The 23,129-nt window shown below is 49.5% G+C and overlaps 1 protein-coding gene across 1 annotated transcript in view; it reads left to right on the forward strand.

Annotated features, from left to right (window-relative positions):
* Positions 1 to 23,129, forward strand: part of LOC140408629 (protein NipSnap homolog 1-like) — a 62,729-nt gene that overhangs the window by 17,163 nt on the left and 22,437 nt on the right. Inside the window, exons 2-5 of the mRNA XM_072496093.1 lie at positions 6,970 to 7,103; positions 7,197 to 7,242; positions 9,493 to 9,587; positions 21,700 to 21,770. Coding sequence (XP_072352194.1) covers positions 6,970 to 7,103; positions 7,197 to 7,242; positions 9,493 to 9,587; positions 21,700 to 21,770 — 346 coding nt within the window. The remainder of the gene's footprint in view (positions 1 to 6,969; positions 7,104 to 7,196; positions 7,243 to 9,492; positions 9,588 to 21,699; positions 21,771 to 23,129) is intronic.

Below are 23,129 nucleotides of genomic sequence, written 5' to 3' on the forward strand. Positions count from 1 at the left end.
CTCTGTTTTATAACCTTTGCTCTCGAGTCGCCAGGTATCTTTATGATACCGCCACGAGGTTCAAGTTCAAGTAATAAACAATGACTCAATACACTGATTAGTAAGATTCAAATCAAAGCACATTTATTATACACAGTAATCGCTACTCATGCATAAATTCTACTTCTAAGCTACTTCTACAACTAACAGGCCTATACTTAGCTTCGGACTGGCCCACCAGGTCAGGGGAACAAATGGCCTTTCGTTCGGGTTCTGAGTCTGCAGGATTCGAAGTTAGTATGGACTGGTAGCTTGGAGCACCTATCTCATAGCGAGCGTTGACTTAAGACTTACTGGCTCTTGGCGGTAGCTGAACCGGTCACTGTCAAGGGTTGGTTCGCATTGCTGAGTGACCCGGTCAAGAAGAGCGATTTGAACTTGGGGGCTTAACTTTATAGTCCCCAGGGCTTCCCGCCTTTCGGGGCAAACCCTGTACCTGGTTCCAAGTGATTGGACTTCATTCTAATCGCTTGGTTCGATTTCTCCAATACTGGAGCGGTTCCCTGATCGATGGGCGGTCTTGAGGTGTCCGTCAACCTCTTTTGTGTTGGCTCCTGCTGGCGCTGAGGAGTCTGGCTTGGCTTTGTTTATCCCAAATGTTTCGATTGTTCCCGTGGATCGCGCATTAGTATGTAGATGGCTGCTACATTATTATGCAGATGGCTGCTTGTATCGATGCTGTCTGGGCTTTTGCAGAGTTTAATACACAGTAACATGCGCCTGCTAGTTTCTGCCTCTGTTGGCTGAATTTCCCTGCAGCCTTTGCTGTTCTCCATTTTACATCGGGAGATGGCCAACCCAGGTGGCCACACACCCTCCTTGTGATCCCACAGAACTCCAGAAGCTTCGCGTTCGGATCACATAACTGTTGTTTTTCATTCCCTGACCCGGCGAGCACTCTTCTATGGCCTCTACACTGACCATAACTATGCAAAAAAACTTTAAGTGACAATTCTGAGGGGCGCTATGTCAAACAGGGACATGCATTACAAAACAAGAAAATCGGAACCTCTAACTACCCTTAATAAACTACACTCACTCAAACATTTCATCACACTAACTTCCTGAACCATACAAACAAAATCATAGCAGTATTATACACATTTATCTGGCTTGGGAGTCAAGCTCAGGATTGTACAATTGCTCATGAACATTTCTTTATTTACAACAAATTGCAAACGAATGCTCTTTATTATGGATCGCGGGGGTCGGGGGTCTGGTCATATCCGAAAATAGGGGATCTTATCCTATATACCGGGGTGCGATCGCGGTAGGCTCTCCTTCTCCATTTTCTCAGACGAATAGTCTGCACGATGCAACAGAGTATCGTCAATACTAGGAGGGATTCTATCAAGTAGGACAGGGAGTACCAGGTTATAAACCTGTCACACCAAGATGGTGTGGTGTCGCTTGTGACTGGGCTCTGGGTACTGTGGGGAAGTGAATCATTAACGGCTGGGGGGGTTTGAGGTCAGGGGGTTCGCGTTCGCGCGCAACCAAATGTCCATTATGGTGATGAGCCACGCTGAGGATGTCCTCATGGTTCTTCTTCTTTCACTTCTCTTCTCTGGTCCTGGAGCTTCTGGAGTTCTGTGGGGTCAAGCATAGTGTCTGTTACTATCTTGGTTTAATATCTTGTATGATAGCCTGTCTGTCCTTTAGTGCCAATTACTCCTTTATAATTGGTCACTATGTGTGACTTCCTCACTTTTTTTTCCCCAAAATCCGAATTTCAGGATAAGACACACTTACAAATACTGAACCAGTGCGAGCCGACTCGCAGACTGTGCAATTTACCATCCAAATATTTGAGGATGTAAATAGCAGAGGGTTGGCAACCTAAGGGTTACCTGAAAACAAAACAAAACTTTTTGAACAAAACTTGCCGAAATGAGGTGCGTATGGGCCACGCCGGGTACGATTCGGATGGAGTCCCCGGGTAGGACGGCGACCAATGCCGTGTCTCTCCTACCCGAGTGTAGCTGACCAGGGGCGGGGGGGGGGGGGGGGGGGGGGGTTCCCAGGCAGGGCGGGTCCCAATGCCGTTTCTCCACTGCCTGAGCAACCGACAAGAACGGGCAAGAAATGTAGTCATCGTGGGGGGTTGCCGTATTGGTTCTTCCTTCGAACCAGAAGGGCAGTTACGAACGGGGGTCTGGCCAGCTCTCCGAGGTTTCTGCTGATGAGCGTGTGGGCAAGTTCTCAGAAAAATAAGGCGTGGGGCTGTGGAAAAATTTCCGATTTCACAAACAACATTTAACAGTACAACTACAAACAACATAAAACATGCTGCAGGTTCCATCAGAAAGGACACCGTTTCTCCCAAGCGGTTCCTTTTGAAACATCATCTGGACACCTCAGTTATCGGTTGCGAACAGGGTCGCAAAGGGGTTCTCGTTTTGGGAGTCAGACTCAAAGTCGTCATCTTCTCCCGGATGCCAAACTCTCGAGTGTATAAGGGCTGATAGGGCTGCATGGTGTGATTTCGGATCGCTCTCGTCATTCCGGACGAGTCTGTACGAATTATCCCGGTGCCAAAAGGTGGTGTCTAGATCTGTGGGGACGGAATTGGGGTCGGCATTGTTGGTCGGTGGTGGGGTTTGTTTAGGAAAGTGACCGTGAAGGGATCACTCGAATCATGGTCAGATTCGCTGGGTGTGGGTCCTGTTGCATGGGGATAGTAGGGAGGTGTGCTGTGGCTATTTCCCGAGTCACAGTCGCTGTCTCTGCTGCTCCAGTCTGTGGGCGTCCGGGGCGGAGTCTATAGTTCGGGGGTGGAGTCGGGGTTGAGTCCGTGGCTGGGCTGGACGTGTTGGGGGAGGGTAGGGTTACGTTGGCTGTGGGCAGGGCGTGGTCTGCTGCGTCGAGCATGACGTGGTGTGCGTGGTTAGACTGTGGACCATATGCCTTCATCTGGTTGCTATGGAACCACGCAGTCTTTCCATTGGGGTACTTTATTTTGTAGACGGAGGGGCTTACTTTGTCCGCAATGGAGTACGGACCCGAATAATTGGTGACAGGAATGTGCTGGGGTTGTATACGGAGAGCATGACTTGCTGTCTGACACTGAACTCAGTCGCATGCACTGTCTTATCGAAACAGGCCTTGCTCTGTTTCTTTCTTGTGCCCAATTTCACTGCGGCTGCTAGATGAGCCGTTTTAACATTCGGCACTAATTGTTCTACTGCTTTCTCGTGTGTGAGGGCCGTCACTTCGGGGCTGGTCAAGTCTAAACCTAATAAATATTCTGTGCCTTTCATGGGACGTCCGGACATGAGTGTGTGTGGGGTGTAACCTGTGGAAGTTGAAACTGTATTTCGCAAAAACATCAGCGCAAAGGGGAGGACTGAGTCCCAAGTGGTGTTGTTTTGCTGGGCCATTTTTCTGAGGGTTGATTTTAGGGTCCGATTCATGCGCTCCACGATACCACTCGACTGGGGGTAGTATGCAATGTGGAATTTTTGGATAATGCCAAATATCGTGAGGACGTTCTTCATGACATGTCCCGTAAAATGGGAACCTTGGTCGGATTCAATGCTGCGGGGGAGTCCCCATCTTGTAAAGATGTGGTGGGTTAAAATCTTGGCTGTGGTCTTTGCCGTGTTAGTTCTGGATGGGAATGCTTCCACCCATTTTGTAAACGTGTCTATCACCACGAGTACATATTTATAACCATTCCTGCAAGGGGGCAATGGTCCAATATAATCAATCTGGAGGTTAGTCCAGGGGCCATTAACGGGCCGGGTGTGACTGAGCTGAGCCTTTTTGGCGTATCTGTCCGGGTTGTTCTGGGCACAGATAAGGCAATTCTCAACGTAGTGAGTTACATCTTTTTTCAAACTCGGCCACCAACAGAGCTGCCTGAAGTGGGCTGTAGTGGGATCGATTCCCTGATGTCCATGACTGTCATGGAATAAACAAATCGGTTGATTCCTGTCCTGTTCAGGAACCACATAAAGGGTGTCTTTTAACACGACACTGCCATGTGTGGTCAGAGCCTTTCTAAACCTATCATAGGAGGCTGGATAGTTTCCTTTTAAAATCTCCCTGAGATTGCTGTCCGGCTTCTGGGCCTGCACTAAATCCTCGATATTAGTCTGCGAGACCTGAACTGCATTCACTGGTGCGCTTTCGGGGGGTGTCCAAAAATATCCGTGCCTGGAACCTGCTTTAGCCGGTGCATCGGCGTTTACATTTCCAGGGGGGGAGGAACGATGGTGACTTTGAACTTTGACTATTCCAAAAGTCCTGTTCTGCGCTCTCTCTAAAATGTGACGGAGCAATGGGGCTGAGGGGAGGGGTTTTCCGTATGCGGAAACAAATTCTCTTGCTTTCCACAGGGGTAGGAATTCCGTAAGGCTGTTGCAGACATAGAGGCTGTCTGAATATATATCTGCTGGGCTGGGGAAGGAATCTGGGTGTTCCCCTATGTATGCGATGACCGCAAGTTCTGCTGCCTGCGCACCTAAGTGTCCTGGAAGTTTTATTGCTATTTCTTCTAGGGCGCGTCCTCGACGTAAATGCCGCATCCTGTTATGCGCTTCCCTTCTAATATTGTGGAAGATCCATCCACATATATTCTAATGGGTTCGCACGTGTCTGTGGGCTTGGGGCTCTGGGTTTAACTACCTATCTTTCTGGGGGGGTGTTTTCGCAATAAAAGGGCCTGTGTTGTGTGGAGAGATAATTTCACATTCATTGGGGGTTCCGGGGTACTGTAGGTTATCGGCTAAAAAGGTGTGGGTCTTTGTCCTTTTAACAGTGATGTCCTGTCCCTGCAAAAGAAGGGTCCATCTAGCTGCTCTTATTTGACTGACGGTACCGTCTTTAAGTCGTCCGTCCAGTAAAAGTTGGGTCGGGGGTGTGTTCTGTGAGGATTGTGATGGGGTTTAGTCCGGTTATGTAAGAAAAATACTGTACTGCCCAAAAAACTGCGAGCAGGTGCCTTTCACAGGCTGAAAATCCCTGCTCCACAGCATCTAAAACTCTGGAGGCGTAAGCCACGGGCCTTAACTGTTCGTGCCGTTCCTGGAGGAGCACGGCCGAAAGGGTGCGGTCTGTGCTTGCTACCTCTATAGCGTAAGGGGAAAGCGGGTCTGGAACTTGTAGTGCGGGGGCTGCTATGAGTGCTTGTTTGAAAGAGTCCACAGCATCCGTATGCTGTGGAAGCCATTCCCAGGGGGCTCCTTTCTTTAGGAGGTCTGAGAGTGGTGCTGCCTTGTTGGCGAAACCGTCAATGTGGTTTCGGCAGTAGCCAACCAGTCCTAAAAACAACCGGAGGGCTGAAACGTTCTGGGGAAGGGGCAATTTAGCAATCGAATCAATCCTTTTATGCTCGATCTCGCGTTTACCGTGCGTGATAATTGTACCCAAATATATCACTTTGTGTTCCAAAATCTGGGCCTTTTGGGGGTTAAATTTACATTCGGATAGAAGCTCAATGTGCTCTTCCTTGGTGTCTGTCTGCAGTAGTAAGTCGTCTACGTACTGGACCAGACATTCGGGCTGAGAGAATTTGACTAAACCATTTGCCAGCTATCGGTGGAATATGGAGGGGGAGTTGTGGAATCCTTGTGGCAGGCATGTCCACGTGTACTGTTGGCTTTAAAGGTGAAGGCAAATTTGTACTGGCCACCTTTGCCAATGGAATGGACCAGAATCCATTACTGATATCCAAAACCGTAAAGTATCGGGAATTGAGTCCCAGCTTGAGCATGGTCTCGGGACTTGTTGCTACTGTGGGGGCTGCTGCGGGGGTGACTTTGTTGAGTTCCCGGTAATCGATGGTCAGTCGCCATGATCCATCGGGCTTTCTCACTGGCCAAGTCGGGGCATTATTAGTGGAGGCTACTGATCTAAGTACGCCCTGCTCTAATAAGCTGTCGATTACTTTTGAGATTTCTCCCTCTGCCTCCTGGGGAAATCCATATTGCTTTTGGGGTCTAGGGTCAGCTCCTGTGATTTGTACTGAACCAGTCATCCAGCCACAGTCGTGTTTGTGGGTCGCGAATGCTGTCCTGTTCTTTTGTAACACTGCCCTAACCTGCTTGTCCGTGCTAATTGTGTCGGGTCAAACCAAAATTCGCCTACTGCGCTAATTTTGTTTGCGTATTCACCTATTGTGAGCGTTGAGGGGGCTCTTGCGGATTTTGCCATTTTCCAGACACATTGGTTGACTGGATCAAAGGATAGGTTGTGGGAATTCAGAAAGTCAATTCCCAAAATGTGTTCTGCTGTGTGGGGTAGATCAACTAAGACTACGGGGTGCTTGGTAGTGATGTTGCCGATTTGAATGGGTACAGATTGTTCCCGGGGATCGCGCATTAGTATGTAGATGGCTGCTACATTATTATGCAGATGGCTGCTTGTATCGATGCTGTCTGGGCTTTTGCGGAGTTTAATACACAGTAACTTGCTCCTACTAGTTTCTGCCTCTGTTGGCTGGATTTCCCTGCAGCCTTTGCTGTTCTCCATTTTACGTCGGGAGTTGCCCAACCCAGGTGGCTACACTGGCAAAACGTCCAGCCACCTGCACACACATTTTTGATTTGCCTTATCCCATACATTTTTACTTTGCTGCACCAGAGGATGTTCCCTCAAATAAGTTCCTGGACAATAAAAAGATGATAAGTGTTAAGCGTTGCAAGTCCTGCTTCTGAGCTGCTGTCAAAGCCAATTTCAGCTGGCCACCACATGGAAAAGTGGATTGGGAGTGGTTTGGCCGAGCTTATCTGTGTGACATTGTGCTTGTCTCTCTCTGTACAGTTCAAATCTAAAAATGATCCTGTCACCTTATGGAGCTTGGAACAGCATGCATCTTGTCTGAAATATTTTCCATTTGTGCCTATACACTGTAGGACAGAAGCACTCAACAGTTACCTTTATTGATTCTATAGAAGCATACATTAATTTTTTGTGCTTGTCTTGCAGGGCGAATAGCAAAGAAGAACAACAGGACAAAGGGTGGTTTAGGTCATTTTTTGTCCACACAGTAAACCAGAGAAAAGATGCCCACTCCAATCTTCTTTCCAAAAAGGAGACCAGCAGCTTATATAAAATGCAGTGTGAGTGAAAACCGCTTCGTCCAAACCTTTCATCCATATTAAAAGTAAACTGATGGTCCAACTCAGACTAAAAGCTTTTTCTTTTTGTCTTAGTTCATAATGTGAAGCCAGAATGTCTGGATGTGTACAACAATTTATCGTAAGTTCACTATCTCTTTTTAAAAACACGATGATTTTATTTATGAAACGGCCTCTGCCATAAAGCAGTACATTATGCCAATTTGCCTATTACTTTCTCCATATCAGCATTTCCTACAGTTGTTGATTGTCTTGTTCTGAATTAAATTAGTCTTTTTAAATGTAAGGCCCAATCCTCCAGCACAGAAATGCTTCCTACATGCTTTATGAAATATATAAAGGGTGGCACGTGACGCAGTGGCTAGCACTGGGACAACGGCACTGAGGATCCGGGTTCAAATCCCAGTCCTGGGTCACTGTCCGTGTGGAGTTTGCACATTCTCCCCGTGGCTGCGTGGGTTTCACCCCCACAACCCAAAGATGTGCAGGTTAGGTGGATTGGCCATGCTAAACATGCTAAAAAACAATTGGGTACTCTAAATTTATAATAAAAAATATACTATACCTCAGAAATAATGAAACGATAGATGCTTTATGCTGGAGCTTGTTCAGGTCGAATGACCACTAATGTTTGCACTGGTAGCAGAATTATGAATCCAGTATTTTGTGGTTATTTCTCTCGCAGTGAAGAACTGGATTTAGAATGTGACTTAAACAAGCATTAGATTATAAACAAAATTACAGTGTTTATGCACTTATTAGGACCCAGTCTTGACTGTACTGAAGGAATCTGCGCACACCGCTAAACAGAGATAGGAGGTATTTTAATTAATTTTTATTTAAATTTCAAAAATGTAAATCATCATATATCCATAAAATACAACAGATAAATAATTTCTGGACTTGGTCAAATATAGCACAGCAGCAACTTGCCACATGTACGCATCTTGTCAGTTCTACATGCTGTTTAACTGTAGTATCCTTTTTTCTATCTTCACCTTTGTTTTATATGAATGCTTTCAGTTAATTGCTAAAAACGTAAATTGCATTCCAATTTTAAAAATAACCTTTTGATGCTTTCTTCCCCCACTAACACCCCTCTGGTTAACATTTATTCAGCTATCTCTCTGTGTGCTTCCCCAGCAATTATCTTAGTCACTTTGTAACAGTTGCACTCGAGCTGTGAATCATGCTGTCAAGACCATCTATAGTTGCCTTTCATAAACCAAGGCAGTCCTTGTAGTGAGGCTGATTCCACAACCCTATTACAGGCAGAGAACTCCAAGAACTTGACCTAGTGATGTTGAAGCAACAGCCTAATACGTGTGGGCCAGTTTCTTCCTCTCACTGCTCTTTTTTTCCCAACCCAAGTTTTACGACTTAGTTGCTTTTGAAACTAGGCCAGGGATCATTAAGGGTCACTGACATATTGCACAACCAGAGGTATGATTTGCTCTATGAGGCAGGTGTAGAATTTTGATAAACCAGCAGGATTTTGAGGGCACTTTGGAAGATAGCCAAATAACTCATATTCGCAACTTGCTGTGTTGGGATCTACACAGTCTCTGGGTTGCTAGGCTACTGTTCCAGTAGTTGCCAGTGACCTTTGCCTTTCCTCGTTGTGCTTGGTGGTGTGCACGTTTTTTGTCTAGTTTTTTTTTTTAACCCAGCTCATTCCAGCGTGATTCACACAGAGGTAAATTACTCAAAGGTCCCTCCCAACAATGAGCAGGGTAAAGAACATGAAGGTCCTCTCAAAACCCATGCATTTAGCATGATCATTTTCAAAAGTCTGAGGACGATTTAAAAAATAAAATTAGGAAGGATGATGCAGTGAAAAAAGAGGCATTTTAAATGGTGGGAAATCTCGTTTGTTTGCAGTTGCATACGTTACTTTGATGTCAACTTCCTGTGCTTCAAGCAATGCTTACTTATGCATAAGGAATTTTAACATCTGTCGGACTGAATTTCAGTAACCTATCATATTATTTCACTCAAGTTTTGCACTATTTCTTTGTGGTTATGTGCTCTGACCTTTGAACTGCAATGACCTAATCTTTTACACTCTTGCAAATTATTTATGGAAATAAACCTTGGCACTAAAATCCTGTTCACATCATTTGTGGTTTAATTTTCAATTCAAATATCATTCTGGTGGTTTTCTTATTTCTACAAGTATTAAACTAATTGATGGTAAAACTTGAGCTAGTGATGTTGAAGCAACAGCCTAATACGTGTGGGCCATTAAATAATATTAAAATCCAATAGGCTGTCGATATTGGTATTCAGTTTCAGTTAAAGATCCATTTTCTGGGCCTAGATTTAGATTGTTTTCCTTTTGATGAAAAAAAATCTTTATTGGTGATCACAGGGGGCAAATATTGCAGAAGCTGCACAATGATCCTGAATACCCATGTGAGATCGTAGGGAGCTGGAACACCTTGTATGGTGAACAGGACCAAGCGGGTAAGTCTGCCATTTGCTTTGATTGAATCTGTACCCCATTTTAACCTTTCTTCATTTTCCCTCATCTGGAACAGCTCCAACCGTAATTTTTCTTCAGATGTTATCATTCTTGGCCTCACTAGGGTAAATTTTCAACTTGCTTCCCGAGACTAAAACTGCCATTGTGAGTCAGCCATCTTTTATAGTTAATTGTTCAATTTTCATTTCAGTTGAAACCAATGAAAATTAAAATCAGGGGCGGGATTTCTCCGCAGGCTGGATTCTGCCTCGCGCCGACAGCGAATCCACACCCAAGGATTTTTTCGACGGCATGAGGGTGCCCGTAATGGGAAACCCATTGGCCGGCCGGCAGGAAGGAGGATCCCGCTGCGGGCGGGGGAATGCCGCACCAGGAAACAGGGGCGGGATTCCCCGTTTTGCCGGTGCCTGGGGGTTTCCATGGGAAACCCCATTGACCGGCTGGCGTAACGGAGAATCCCGCCGGCAGGTCGAGGCAGAAAGGTGGCGGAGCGGAGAATCGAGCCTCGGGTGCGGGGGGATGGAGAATCCCACCCCAGGCGTTTTCTAGAAGTAGCACTGATCCACCATCATGGTTTTATAACCAAACGTCGTGTCAGAAATCTACCCCACTATCTGACCTGAAGTTGCCGCTGTCCCCAGAAAGACTGGACTTCCCTTTCGTACCGAACATTCCTTATTCCTTCAACAATTTGATGAAGCAGATGATTTGAAGACTGCTTGCCTATCTACCCTTCTGATGCTTCCCTCACATGCCTGAAGATAAACATACATGGTGGGATTTTACGCTCCGGTTGGTCGCGGGCAACATGAATGGTGCGTTCAGAGATTGTGGAGGAGGGCCTGAAGTCGGTTTCCCGCCAGCGTAAATCACGGGTCAGGAGGCCCACATGCCATGTCAGGGACTGCATTTGCATTCATTTAAAATGCCATGAATATTCATTAGAAAAGAAGCTCGCCAGAATCACGCCCCCACTCCAGATCATGGAGCCACACCAGCAGTCTACTCGACCGGCGTGAATCACAACCACATATAAGTGACGTGCACCTAGAGAGCACCACTTGACTCGTAACCTCGAGGTATATTCGCCCACCTTTCATTGCGCTGCACTCGTGAATGCTTCAACTCTGTGCCAGGCTGCCTTGGCAAGACCAAAGGGGAAGTATGGGAGTCTCTGAGCAAAGGCTTACCATTCCAGACCAGCGGGGGGGGGGGGGGGTACCGCATGGTGGAGGAGGGGGGGTGGGGTGGGGTGGGGTGGAAGAGGGGGGGGGGCAAGAGAAGGGGTTGGATGCTACGGCTTGACTATAGGAGATGGGTGATGGGGAAGACTGGGAAGGGTGCACACAGACACATGCATAGTGACCAACATAACAAAGCGCTGATAGTTTCATTGGCTGAACAGTGAGATGGTGATGGGTCCTCACTGACTTAGGAAATACCAATCTTACCCTCGGCACAGGGAAGATTATGGTCCTCGCCAGTCAGCCGTGCCAAATGCTCTTCAAACTCTGTGAGAGGCCTCAATTCTTGCAGTTTGGGATCTCTCCTGTTTGGGCTAGCTTGTCCTGACTAAAGACAGATGGGCAAACTGTGAGCAGGACAGATGCAGACACAGATGATAAGAAAGTCTGCCTTCTGTGTGTGCTGAGTTGACCTATATAAGGGCTGAAGATGCGAGCTGCACAGGATGTGAGGGGAGATGAAGATGTCAAAGTGTGTGTGAGAGAGTCAGTGGTGATGTCCCTTGTGCTGACCGTGTGAGATTGATGTGGATTGTCGCCCAGTGATTGCCTGATGGGCTTGTGAGAGTTGAGTGAGGCGAGGGTTGACTTACTCTGCGATCATTCACTCTTTTCCTGCACTGGATGGCGTTTCTCCTGTGGGTCGTGGTGGCACTGACCACACTGGCAGCCTTCTCCCAAGCCAGAGCGGTAAGTCTCCCATCACTGGGTAAAGGACTCCCGGTGTGCCTCCACCATGTCCAGATCTACCCCCAATGCTTTGTCAGTAAACGTGGAGGGCAGTCGACTGCTTTCCTTTGGGGACCATTACCCACTACTACCAGTCCTGGGCTGCAGACACTGAATGATGTGAGTGGCTGCAGTTTCAAGATGGCACACAGAAAGATGATCCAAAGAGGATGCAGCAGGGTAGACGAATTGAGGCCCGAAATCCTGACATGTATCATGTTCATACATGTGGTGAACGTATTGTATTAACTATTCACCATGTATGACACTGTATCACGCTGTTGCCCATGTGGGCTCCACCTATGGACCATTGTATGATATTACATAGAATGTATCATGTTGGTGCCCCTGTGGGCTCTGCCCCTGGCTCCGCCCCTTGAGGGGAGGTATAAAGAGCAGCAGCCCTGTAGGAGGCTCTCACTAGCAGAGCAGTCACAGGCAGGCACTGTTCTAGTAGTCGATTAAAGCCACTGTTCACTTCAACTCTCTGTCTCGCGTGAATTGATGGTCGCATCAATTTAATCGATTACAACACCACAATGGAATCGGCCCTCAAACCTGACCGACTGGAACTCGACCCACAGGCACGCGGAGGCCAAAGGGATTTTTTCGCACTGGCTCCGGTCTACCTCGCCGCCTCCTCCTCACCTTTCGTTACCAACAATCAGAAGCTGAGCCTCCTCCACGCCCGGGTGAGCCATCGAATCTCCGTACAACTCGAGGAAGCCTCCACATACGCGGACGCTGAAGCACCTATACGTGAGGCCAGTGAACGAGGTGTACGTGCGGCACCTCCTCAGCATTCGCTGCCAATGCCCCGGGGAATCGCTGGAGGAGTACCTAAGCGACCTCAAAGTCCTCGTGCGAAATTGCAACTACCAGGCCGTTACGGCCTCTCAATATATGGAATTCGCCGTCCGGGACGCCTACGTGGCTGGAGTCAGGTCCAACTATGTGAGATAGCGCCTACTCGAGAAAGGCGACCTCGACCTAGAAGAGACAGTACAACTAACCACCTCCCTAGAAGTAGCGTTCCAAAGCCTCAACGTGTTTCTGTCTGATCACGCGACCCCCTCGTTGACCCCCGACCAGAGAGTGCCCCAGGCCTGTGCCGCACGACTGCCCGCTCAATCCGGGGGGGCTACCCTGCTATTTCTGCGGCCAGCAGCAGCACCCCAGGCAGCGCTGCCCGGTTCGGAACGCGAACTGCAGCGACTGCGGCAAAAAAGGGACACTTCGCCAAAGTTGGCCTGGCCGGGTCCAATCCTCCAAGTCGCAGGCCCGACTCTCAGACTCGCAGGCCTGCAGGCTCCGCAATGTGGCTGCGTGACTGCCGGTTCTGCCCCCTCCGGACCCGTCATCCGCCTCATGTTGTCCGTGGGGGCAGCCATCTTCAACCCCACACAACATGTGCGACTCACGGGAGCCGCCATCTTGGCCACCGTCTCCCATGCGGCCCGCCACGTGCAACTCATGGGGTCCGCCATCTTGGATGCCATCTTCCTCGCCGCCCGACAAGTGCGACCAACGGGGGCCGCCATCTGCAACGCCGCCCGACACGTGCGACCGACGGGGGCAGCCATCTTGGGACCACTCCATCACCTCCTACCACGCCGGCTACCCGCAACTCGGCGCGGTCACCCTTGACCAGTCATGACCAAAACACCTCCGGAGCTCCATGATGACCGTCCAGGTCAATGGACGCGAAACGCCTTGCCTGTTCGACTCCGGGAGCATGGAGAGCTTCATTCACCCAGACACGGTACCGCGCTGCTCGCTCCAAATCTTCCCTGCACTTCAAACAATCTCCCTCGCTTCGGGAGCGCACTCAGTGCAGATCCGGGGGTACACTGCCGCAAACTTTGCAATACGGGGCGCCGAGTACGCCAAGTTTAAACTATATGTACTCCCCGACCTCTGCGCTCCTCTCCTGTTGGAACTGGACTTCCAGTGTAACTTCAGGAGCCTAACCCTGAAGTTCGGCAGGCCCCTACCCCCGCTCTTCGCAAATCTCACTGCCGACTGTAAGCCAGTCGCCACCAGAAGCAGGCGGTCCAGCGACTCTTGCGGGAAGGGATCATCAAGGCCAGCAATAGCCCCTGGAGAGCCCAGGTGGTGATCATCAGGACCGGGAAAAAGAACCGGTTGGTTGTAGACGACAGCCAAGCCATAAACCGATACACGCACCTCGATGCGTACCCCCTTCCCCAGATAGCAGACATGGTTAATCAGGATGAAAACCGGATGATTTAGCTGCAAACCCACCGTTCTGGCCGGCGGGAGATGCACCACTTTTCCTGCACACCACTGCACTTTGCCTCTGGAGCAGAAAATCCCGCCCGTAATATTAGTGTGAGGTAAGTGCTGCCCCATTGAGCTCTAGCCGCCAATGATCCTTTCTCTGCCACTGTACTTTTCCCTTTATCCTGTTGTGTTTTATTTCATGGTTCCCCTAAACTTCCCTGGCTTGCCTATCTGTCTTCAGACCGAATGGGCCTATTAACGCTTCAGATGTATCGAGCTGTGAGTCTGCAGTATCTCAATAAATTGCTACGTGTTGTCCGATAATAAGTTACCAGGTGCACACTATGTACAGCAAAACTTTACCTCTTGAGATTGCATTGTATGACATGGAATCACAAACTGCTGGAAATACTCAGTGGGTCGAGCATCGGTGGGGCGAGAAATGTAGTTAACACAAAGACTCAAAGAGCAGAAAAGTTGGGCAGAAATGTCTTTTAACGTTGTGAGTTTGGAGGCATATGGGGCCAGGAAAATAGAAGGAGCCATGTTGGAACAGCTCCTGAAACATTCCCAGTGGTGGGATAGGAAACTGTTCAGCTGCCTGATCCACAAAGACGGACATCTAGTTTGCATGTTTACATTTTCCATGTGAAATATCTCCACCATTTTGCTGTTAGTGGAATAAAACCTTCCCCCAACACCCCACCCTCTCAGTCTGTGGGGAAGACCTCAGCTTAATGTGGCAAGGCAGGCTGGAGAGTATGTGAGCCAGAGGCTCCGTGCTTCAAGGGGAGGGCTTGGTTAACAAAAGGCACTGATCCCAGCTATTCACTTAATGATGTGCAGGAGCGTCTCCATGTTGAAGCACTCTCACAGAGCCCAGCATACCTTTTTTAAAAAAAAATATTTTTGTTCAAATTTTTCCAACAATTTTTAATAACAAACAAACCCCCACCCCGCCATAACAAAAGGAAGAAAGAACACAAACCCCACATTCAAAAATAACCCCCCCCCCCCCCCCGCCGCCCAAATACCCCCCGAAAGAGACATCTCCCCCCTCCCACCCCTGGGTTGCTGCTGCTGCTGACCTCCTCCTAACGCTCGGCGAGATAGTCTAGGAACGGTTGCCACCCCCTGAAGAACCCCTGCACAGACCCTCTCAAGGCAAACTTTATCCTCTCCAATTTAATGAACTCTGCCATGTCATTTATCCAGGCTTCCACGCTGGGGGGCTTCGCATCTTTCCATAATAGCAAAATCCTCCGCCGGGCTACCAGGGACGCAAAGGCCAGGATACCGGCCTCTTTCGCCTTCTGCAACCTTGGCTCGTCCGCTACCCCAAATAATGCCAACCCCCAGCTCGGCTTGACCTGGACTTTCAACACCTTGGACATAGTCCTTGCAAGGCCCCTCCAAAACCCCTCCAGTGCCGGGCACGACCAGAACATGTGGACGTGATTTGCCGGACTCCCTGAGCACTTCCCACACCTGTCCTCCACCCCAAGGAACCTACTCATCCTCGCCCCTGACATATGCGCTCTGTGAACAACCTTGAATTGTATTAGGCTGAGCCTGGCGCAAGAGGAGGAAGAATTAACCCCACTGAGGTCATCAGCCCACAGACCCTCATCTATCTCCTCCCGAAACTCCTCCTCCCACTTGCCCTTTAGCTCCTCTACCGCGGCCTCCTCCTCTTCTTTCAGCTCCTAGTAGATCGCCGAGACCCTCCCTCTCCAACCCATACACCCAAAATCACCTTGTCCTGAATCCTCTGTGCTGGGAGCAACTGGAATTCCCTCACCTGCCGCCTCACAAACGCCCTCACTTGCATGGACCTGAATGCATTTCCTGGGAGTAACCCAAACTTCTCCTCCAGCTCCCCTAGGCTCGCAAACGTCCCGTCTATAAACAGGTCCCCCATTCTTCTGATCCCTGCCCTATACCAGCTCCGAAACCCCCCGTCCATCTTTCCTGGGATGAACCGATGGTTCTCCCTAATCGGGGACCAGACCGAGGCTCCCATCTCGCCCCTGTGCCGTCTCCACTGCCCCCAGATCTTCAACGTTGCCGCCACCACCGGGCTCGTGGTGTACCATGTCGGCGAGAGCGGCAGCGGTGCAGTCACCAGCGCCCTCAGGCTCGTGCCCCTGCAGGACGCCATCTCCAACCTCTTAAACGCCGCCCCCTCTCTCTCTCTATTACCCACTTACGGACCATCGCCATGTTGGCTGCCCAGTAGTAGCCACACAGATTCGGCAGCGCCAGCCCTCCCTGTCCCTGTTAATCTCCAGAAACACCCTCTTTATCCTCGGGGTCTTATTTGCCCACACAAAACCCATGATGCTCCTACCTACCCGTTTAAAAAAGGCCTTGGTAATCATAATAGGAAGGCACTGGAACACAAAAAGAAACCTTGGGAGGACCATCATTTTTACCGACTGTACCCGACCCGCTAACGAGAGTGGCAGTACATCCCATCTTTTGAAATCCTCCTCCATCTGCTCCACCAAACGCATCAAATTGAGCTTGTGCAGTACCCCCCAACTCCCCGCCACCTGAATCCCTAGGTACCGAAAGTTCCTTTCTGCCCTCTTCAATGGTGCGTCATCTATCCCCCTTCCCTGGTCCCCTGGGTGCACCACAAAGAGTTCGCTTTTCCCTACGTTAAGCTTATAGCCCGAAAAGTCCCCAAACTCCCTTAGGATCCACATGACCTCCACCATCCCCACCACTGGATCTGCCACGTACATCAACAGGTCGTCCGCATACAGCGACACCCGGTGTTCCTCAGCCTCTCGAACCAACCCCCTCCATTTCCTGGACTCCCTTAGTGCAATGGCCAAAAGCTCGATTGCCAACGCGAACAACAAGGGGGACAGGGACAGGCACCCCTGCCTCGTCCCTCGGTATAGCCTAAAGTACTCCGACTTCCGCCGATTCGTAGCCACACTCGCCACCGGGGCTCTATATAGGAGCCTGACTGACCTGATAAACCCCTCCCCGAACCCAAACCTCCGCAACACTTCCCACAGATACTCCCACTCCACCCGGTCGAAGGCCTTCACCATGTCCATAGCTGCCACTACCTCCGCCTCTCCCTCCACCGATGGCATCATAATCACGTTGAGGAGCCTCCGCACATTGGTGTTTAGCTGCCTGCCCTTTACAAATCCCGTCTGGTCCTCATGGATCACTCCAGGGACACAGTCCTCAATCCTCGTGGCCAGCACTTTTGCCAGCAACTTAGCAGCCACATTGAGGAGCGAGATCGGTCTATACGACCCACATTGCAGTGGGTCCTTGTCCCGCTTCAGGATCAGAGAGATCAGCGCCCCGGACATTGTCGGGGGCAAGGTCCCCCCCCCCACCCTTGCCTCATTGAAAGGCCTTACTAACAATGGGCCTAGCAGGTCCACATACTTCCTGTAAAACTCAACCGGGAACCCATCCGGCCCCGGGGCCTTCCCCGCCTGCATGTTCCCCAATCCTTTAATCAGCTCCTCCAACCCAATTGGCCCCCCTAAACCAGCCACCTCCTGCTGCTCCACCTTCGGGAACCTCAGTTGATCCAAAAATCGTCGCATCCCCTCTTCCCCCACTTGGGGCTCAGATCTATACAGCTCCTCATAGAAGTCCTTAAATACCTCATTCACTCTCGCCGCACTCCGCACCGTATTTCCCCTGCTATCCTTAACTCCACCTATCTCCCTCGCTGCCACCCTCTTACGAAGTTGGTGTGCCAGCATCCAGCTCGCCTTCTCCCCATACTCGGACGTCGCCCCCTGTGCTTTCCTCCACTGTGCCTCTGCCTTCCCTGTGGTCAACAGATCAAATCCCGTCTGGAGGCTTCGCCGCTCCCTAAGTAGCCCCTCCTCGGGGGCCTCTGCATATCTCCTGTCCACTCTTAAGATCTCCCCCACCAGCCTCTCCCTCTCCTTGCCCTCTCTCTTCTCCCTGTGGGCCCTAATGGAGATTAACTCTCCCCTGACCACCGCCTTCAACGCCTCCCAGACTACCCCCACTTGCACCTCTCCATTGTCATTGGCCTCCAAGTATCTCTCAATGCACCCCCGCACCCTTCCGCACACCTCTTCATCCGCCAGTAATCCCACATCAAGACGTCACAACGGGCGCTGGTCCCTCTCCTCTCCTAACTCTAGCTTCACCCAGTGCGGGGCGTGGTCCGAGATGGCTATGGCCGAATACTCCGTTCCTTCCACTTTCGGGATTAGCGCCCTACTCAAAACAAAAAAATCTATCCGGGAGTAAGCTCTATGTACATGGGAAAAGAATGAAAATTCCCTGGCCAGGGGTCTAGCAAACCTCCATGGATCCACTCCCCCCATCTGATCCATAAACCCTCTAAGCACCTTGGCCGCAGCCGGCCTCTTCCCCGTCCTAGATCTGGAGCGATGTAATGCTGGATCCAGCACCATGTTGAAGTCCCCCCCCCCCCCCCCCCCCCCCCCATTATCACGCTTCCTGCCTCCAGGTCCGGAATCCGACCCAGCATGCGCTTCATAAATCCGGCATCATCCCAGTTCGGGGCATATACGTTTACCAGTACCACCCACAACCCCTGCAACCTACCGCTCACCATCACGTATCGACCTCCATTATCCACTACAATATTCTTGGCCTCAAACGACACCCGCTTCCCCACCCGTATTGCAACCCCTCTGTTCTTCGCGTCCAGCCCCGAGTGGAATACCTGTCCTACCAATCCCTTTCTCAACCTAACCTGGTCTGCCACCTTCAAATGTGTCTCCTGAAGCATGACCACGTCTGCCTTGAGTCCATTTAAGTGCGCGAACACCCCCCCCCCCCCCCCCCCCCCCCCCCCCCGCCGACTAGCCATCTCCTTTTTTAGGCCAGTCACGTGCCCGCGCCTCCCGCACCCTCCAGTCCCCCAGATGGCGGACCCCCGCCCCGACCACCTCTCCTATTTCCTGTTCCCCATTGGCCAATGCAGCAGCAACCCTATACCCCCCCGCTAGATCAGTATCTAGCTCTTTTGCTCCCCCCATAACACTCCCGTAAGTCAGCTGACTCCTGCTGACCCCCGGCCTCTCCCGCCTTCCCATCGACCCCCCAGTGTGGGAATCCCCCCTCCCCCTCAGTCAGTGTGCGCTCCTCCATATGGTCCTGATTCCAGGGTGCTGAAGCCTGTGGGAAAATTCTGTCCTTTAACACTGCCTTCCCCTAGAGACGCTGTCTGACTGCTAAGCATTTTCAGTTTATATTTCAGATTTCCAGCAGTACTTTAGCTTTTTGCACTTTTTTTAATTTTATTCATTCGTGGAATGTGGGCACTCAGGCAATTGTTTTCCATCTCTAATTGCCCTAATGAAGATGATGATGAGATGTCTGCTTGAGTCATTGCAGTACCTCTGGTGTAGATACACAGTGCTGTTCGGGAGGCGGGAGGCGGGGGGGGGGGTTCCAGAACATTGACAGAGAAGTACTCAGAGGTGCTGGTGTTCTCATAGCACCTGCTGATCTTGTCCTTCTAGGTGATAGAGATCATCACTTTGTAAGGAGCTATCAAAGAAGCCTTGGCCAGGTGCTGCAATGCATCCTGGAGATGATTCACACTGCGTCAGTGGTTGGGGGAGTAACTGTGTAAGATGGTGGATGGGGTGGTGATCAAGTGAGCTGCTTTGACCTGAATCATGCCGAGCTTCTTGAATTAGACTGCAATCACCCAGGCAAGTGGAGAGTATTCTCCCGCCCTGTGCCTTCAAAATGACGGGTAGGCTTTGGAAAGTCAGGAAATGTGTAACTAGCCACAGAATTGCCTGCTTTTAACCCGCTGTTATATCCACATTATTTTATAGCTTGTCCAGTTATGTGTCTGGTCAATGGTGACCCACCCCCAGAATGTTGAAGTTGGGGGATCCACTGATAGTAATGCTTTTGGATGTCAAGTCACGATGGTTAGATTCTCTCTCTTGTTGGTGATAGTCATTACCTGGCATTTTTTGTGACATGGATGTTACTTGCCACTGGACAGCCTGAGTGTTGTCCAGGTCTTGCTGTATGCAGACACAGATTGCTTCATTATCTCCCGAGGTGTGAATGGTACTGAATGTTGTGCAATCATCGGTGAGCATTACCACTTCTGACCTTACGATGGAAGAAGATCATTGATACAGTGACTGAAGATGGTAGGGTCTAGAACATGCTCTGAGGAACTCCTGCAGCAATGCTCTGAGGTTAAGATGATTGATCCCAACCATCTCCCTTTATGCAGGAGAAGGCCGAGATGGATCCTCCACTCTCGCTGAGGATGATTGCGAAGCCTTCATCCTTGTCTTATCCTGGTCTTGTTTGATAAATCCATTTATGATTGGATATGGCAGGACTGCACAGCTTTGATTTGATCAGTTGGTTGTTGAATTGCTGAGTGCTGCCTGTAAAGTTCTGTTAGTGCTGGTTAACGCATAGTCCTGTCTTGTTGCTTCACCAGTTTGACACCTCATTTTTACGGGAGCCTGGTGCTGTTTCTAGGATGCTCTCAATAGGGTTGGCTGTCTGGTTTGATCAGAATGGTGAAGTGGGGATATGCCAAGCCGTAAGGTTACAGATTGTAGTTGTACACACTTCAGCTGTAGCTGATGGCCCACAGCGCCTCTTAGACGCCCAGTTTTGAGCTGTTTTAAATCTATCCCATTAAACTCTGCCACAGAACACGATGGAGGGTATCCTCAGTGTAATGACAGAATTTTATCTCCACACGGACTGTGCAGTGATGACCACCGCCAGTGGTATCATGGATAGAAACATCTGTGAAAGGGAGGTTGATGAGGACAAGGTCGAGTAGATTTCTCCCCTGTGTTGTCTCCCCACCTGCTGCAGGCTCAGTCTGGCAGATATGTTCTTCAGGACTCAATCAGTTGTGGTGCTCCTCATTATTAGTGGTTGACATTGAAGTTCCCCACCCAGAGTACATTCTGTGCCCTTGCGACCCTCAGAACTTCTTCCAAATGGTTTAACATGGAGGAGGAAGATAGATGATGTAACCATCAGAAAGTTTCATTGCCCGTGTTTAACCTAATGTCATCAGGAGTGTAATCAACATTGACGACTCCCAGGTCACTACTTCCAGGTTGTGTACCACCGCCATCTCTGGTGGATATGCCCTGTCACTGGGACAGACATATCCAGGGATGGTGATCGAGGAGTCTGGGTCATTGACTGTTGAGGTATGATTCGGTGAGTATGACTACATCAGGCTGATGTTTGACTCGTCCGGGAGACAGCTCCCCCAATTTTGACACAAGTCACGAGTGAGGTGGACTCTGCAGGTTTGGCTGCGCTGTTTGTCAATCATCGTGCCCAGGTCAATATGGAGTGATCATCTGTTTTTATTATTGTCTGACTTTAGTGTAAAGGTTTGACAAGTGGCTTTTTTGGCCATTTCAGAGGGCAGTTAAGAGCCGATCAGATTGGTGTCAGACAGGAGTCGAAAGTAGAGCAGACCAGATAAAAATGGCACGTTTCCTTCATGACAACATATTCATGGACCAGGTGGGGGTTTTTTTTTTTTGTAACAATCTGGTAGTTCCATGGTCCCCATCACAGATACCAGCTGTTTTATTCCAGATTTACTTAATTAAACTTAATTTAAATTCCCCAGCTGCCGTTGTGGGATTTGAACTCATGTCTTCAGATCAGTAGTCCAGGCTTCTGGATTATTAATCGATTGACATAACCACTATGCTACTGTATCTCAGCAAAGATTCATTATTGTGAAGGAAGTCCTCGACATGCCCGTGGCATTTAATTTATTACTGAGTATTACCAAATTTCTTTTTTCGTACTGTAACACCATTTTTTGTGTATACGGCAAATTTGTCATTTTTATTTTGCACAGTGCATTTGTGGCGGTTTTCTGGTGGTTATCCTGCTTTGACAGATGCTATGGAGAAGCTATTACAGAATAAGGTAACAGATGAAAGCCAATCCCTCAGTCACCCAGCCTCAGATAGTTAAATTTAGTTTCATTTTATGCAGTCACCATTAGTCTGCACTCACGCTTGTATTTTCTTAATTGCTAGTGTGTAAATGAGCAACTACGCATTCGGAAGAAGAATGGGTTAAGATAAATATGCTCATGCTAACATGACCTGTGTTACTGTGCATTTTCTGTGACCATAAGACATGCCAATGCAAAGGTTAAAAATGACTGACATTTTTAAACGAATTTCAGACCACCGGACATCACTGCTCATGTGGACAACCGTGTCCTCCTCAACCTCACGCCATCAATTGATACAAATGAGCACGCCATCGTCTTCCATTATTTCACCCCCGTCACAGTGCCCCAGTTTGGTTCCATGTCTCCTCTGCAATTGTAGTGTGTGCATCTCCTGCTGTGGCTTGTCCTGCTCCTGAATATGCATGTACACCTCAGGTGTGTCCCATGTTCCACCGGTGGACTCTTTTCATCGACATGCTGCCCATTTGTGACATCACCCGTAGGCACAGTGTCAACTTACGTTTGTATATTGACACCCAATTTCATCTCTGCGTCACAACCTTTAATTCCACCTATGTTCTTTCCAAGCTGCACGTACAATATCAAGTCATGGCTGAACTTTCCAGAACTAAATATTGACCAGATTGGAGGCAACATGTTCTTCAAATTTAAAAACTCAACCCTCTGGTCCTTGATTTCGCCTCTCCCTCTGGTTGATCATTCAGGCTTAACCTTCGGTGCCTTTTCGAACCTAACCTGAGCTTCAACCCCATATCGCATCCAACAAGATTTGCCTACTGCTATCCCCTCATCATCACCCTGCTCGGCTTCTACGTCATCCAATTGCTAAATCTCATCCATAAAGTCATTTCTGTTAGACTTAGCCATTCCAATATTGTCCCAGTTAATCTTGCTCGTACTAAATCCACTTGTCCTTCGTAACTTCCAGTGGATTCCCAACTCCCAAATCCATGCCCTCATCTAACGGTTACTAGCCCATGTCCTTATCCCTCTCCTTCTCTGGAACCTCGCTTGGGGTGGGGGAAGCCCACCTTCAATCCCAGAGGCAGCCCTGCAACAACTTAATGCTGGATGAAGGCGTGACCTCAATCCTTTTCTTGAGAAGATGTCCCACTTCAGGGTGCTGCCAGCCCAATCGGATTGGCCGGCAGCTCTGTAGTCCCAGCAACACCAGCCGGGGGTGGTGGCTACAGCTGGGAAAACAGGCAGGCTCACCACATTGAGGATCCCCCCCCTTCCCGGTAGGCCCGGGGTCAGGGTGTCAATGAGGTGGGTGAGGGGTCAGGTTCAAGTGGTTCTGGAAG

This window comes from Scyliorhinus torazame, chromosome 1, assembly GCF_047496885.1.
Source record: "Scyliorhinus torazame isolate Kashiwa2021f chromosome 1, sScyTor2.1, whole genome shotgun sequence".
NCBI classification, from domain to species: domain Eukaryota; kingdom Metazoa; phylum Chordata; class Chondrichthyes; order Carcharhiniformes; family Scyliorhinidae; genus Scyliorhinus; species Scyliorhinus torazame.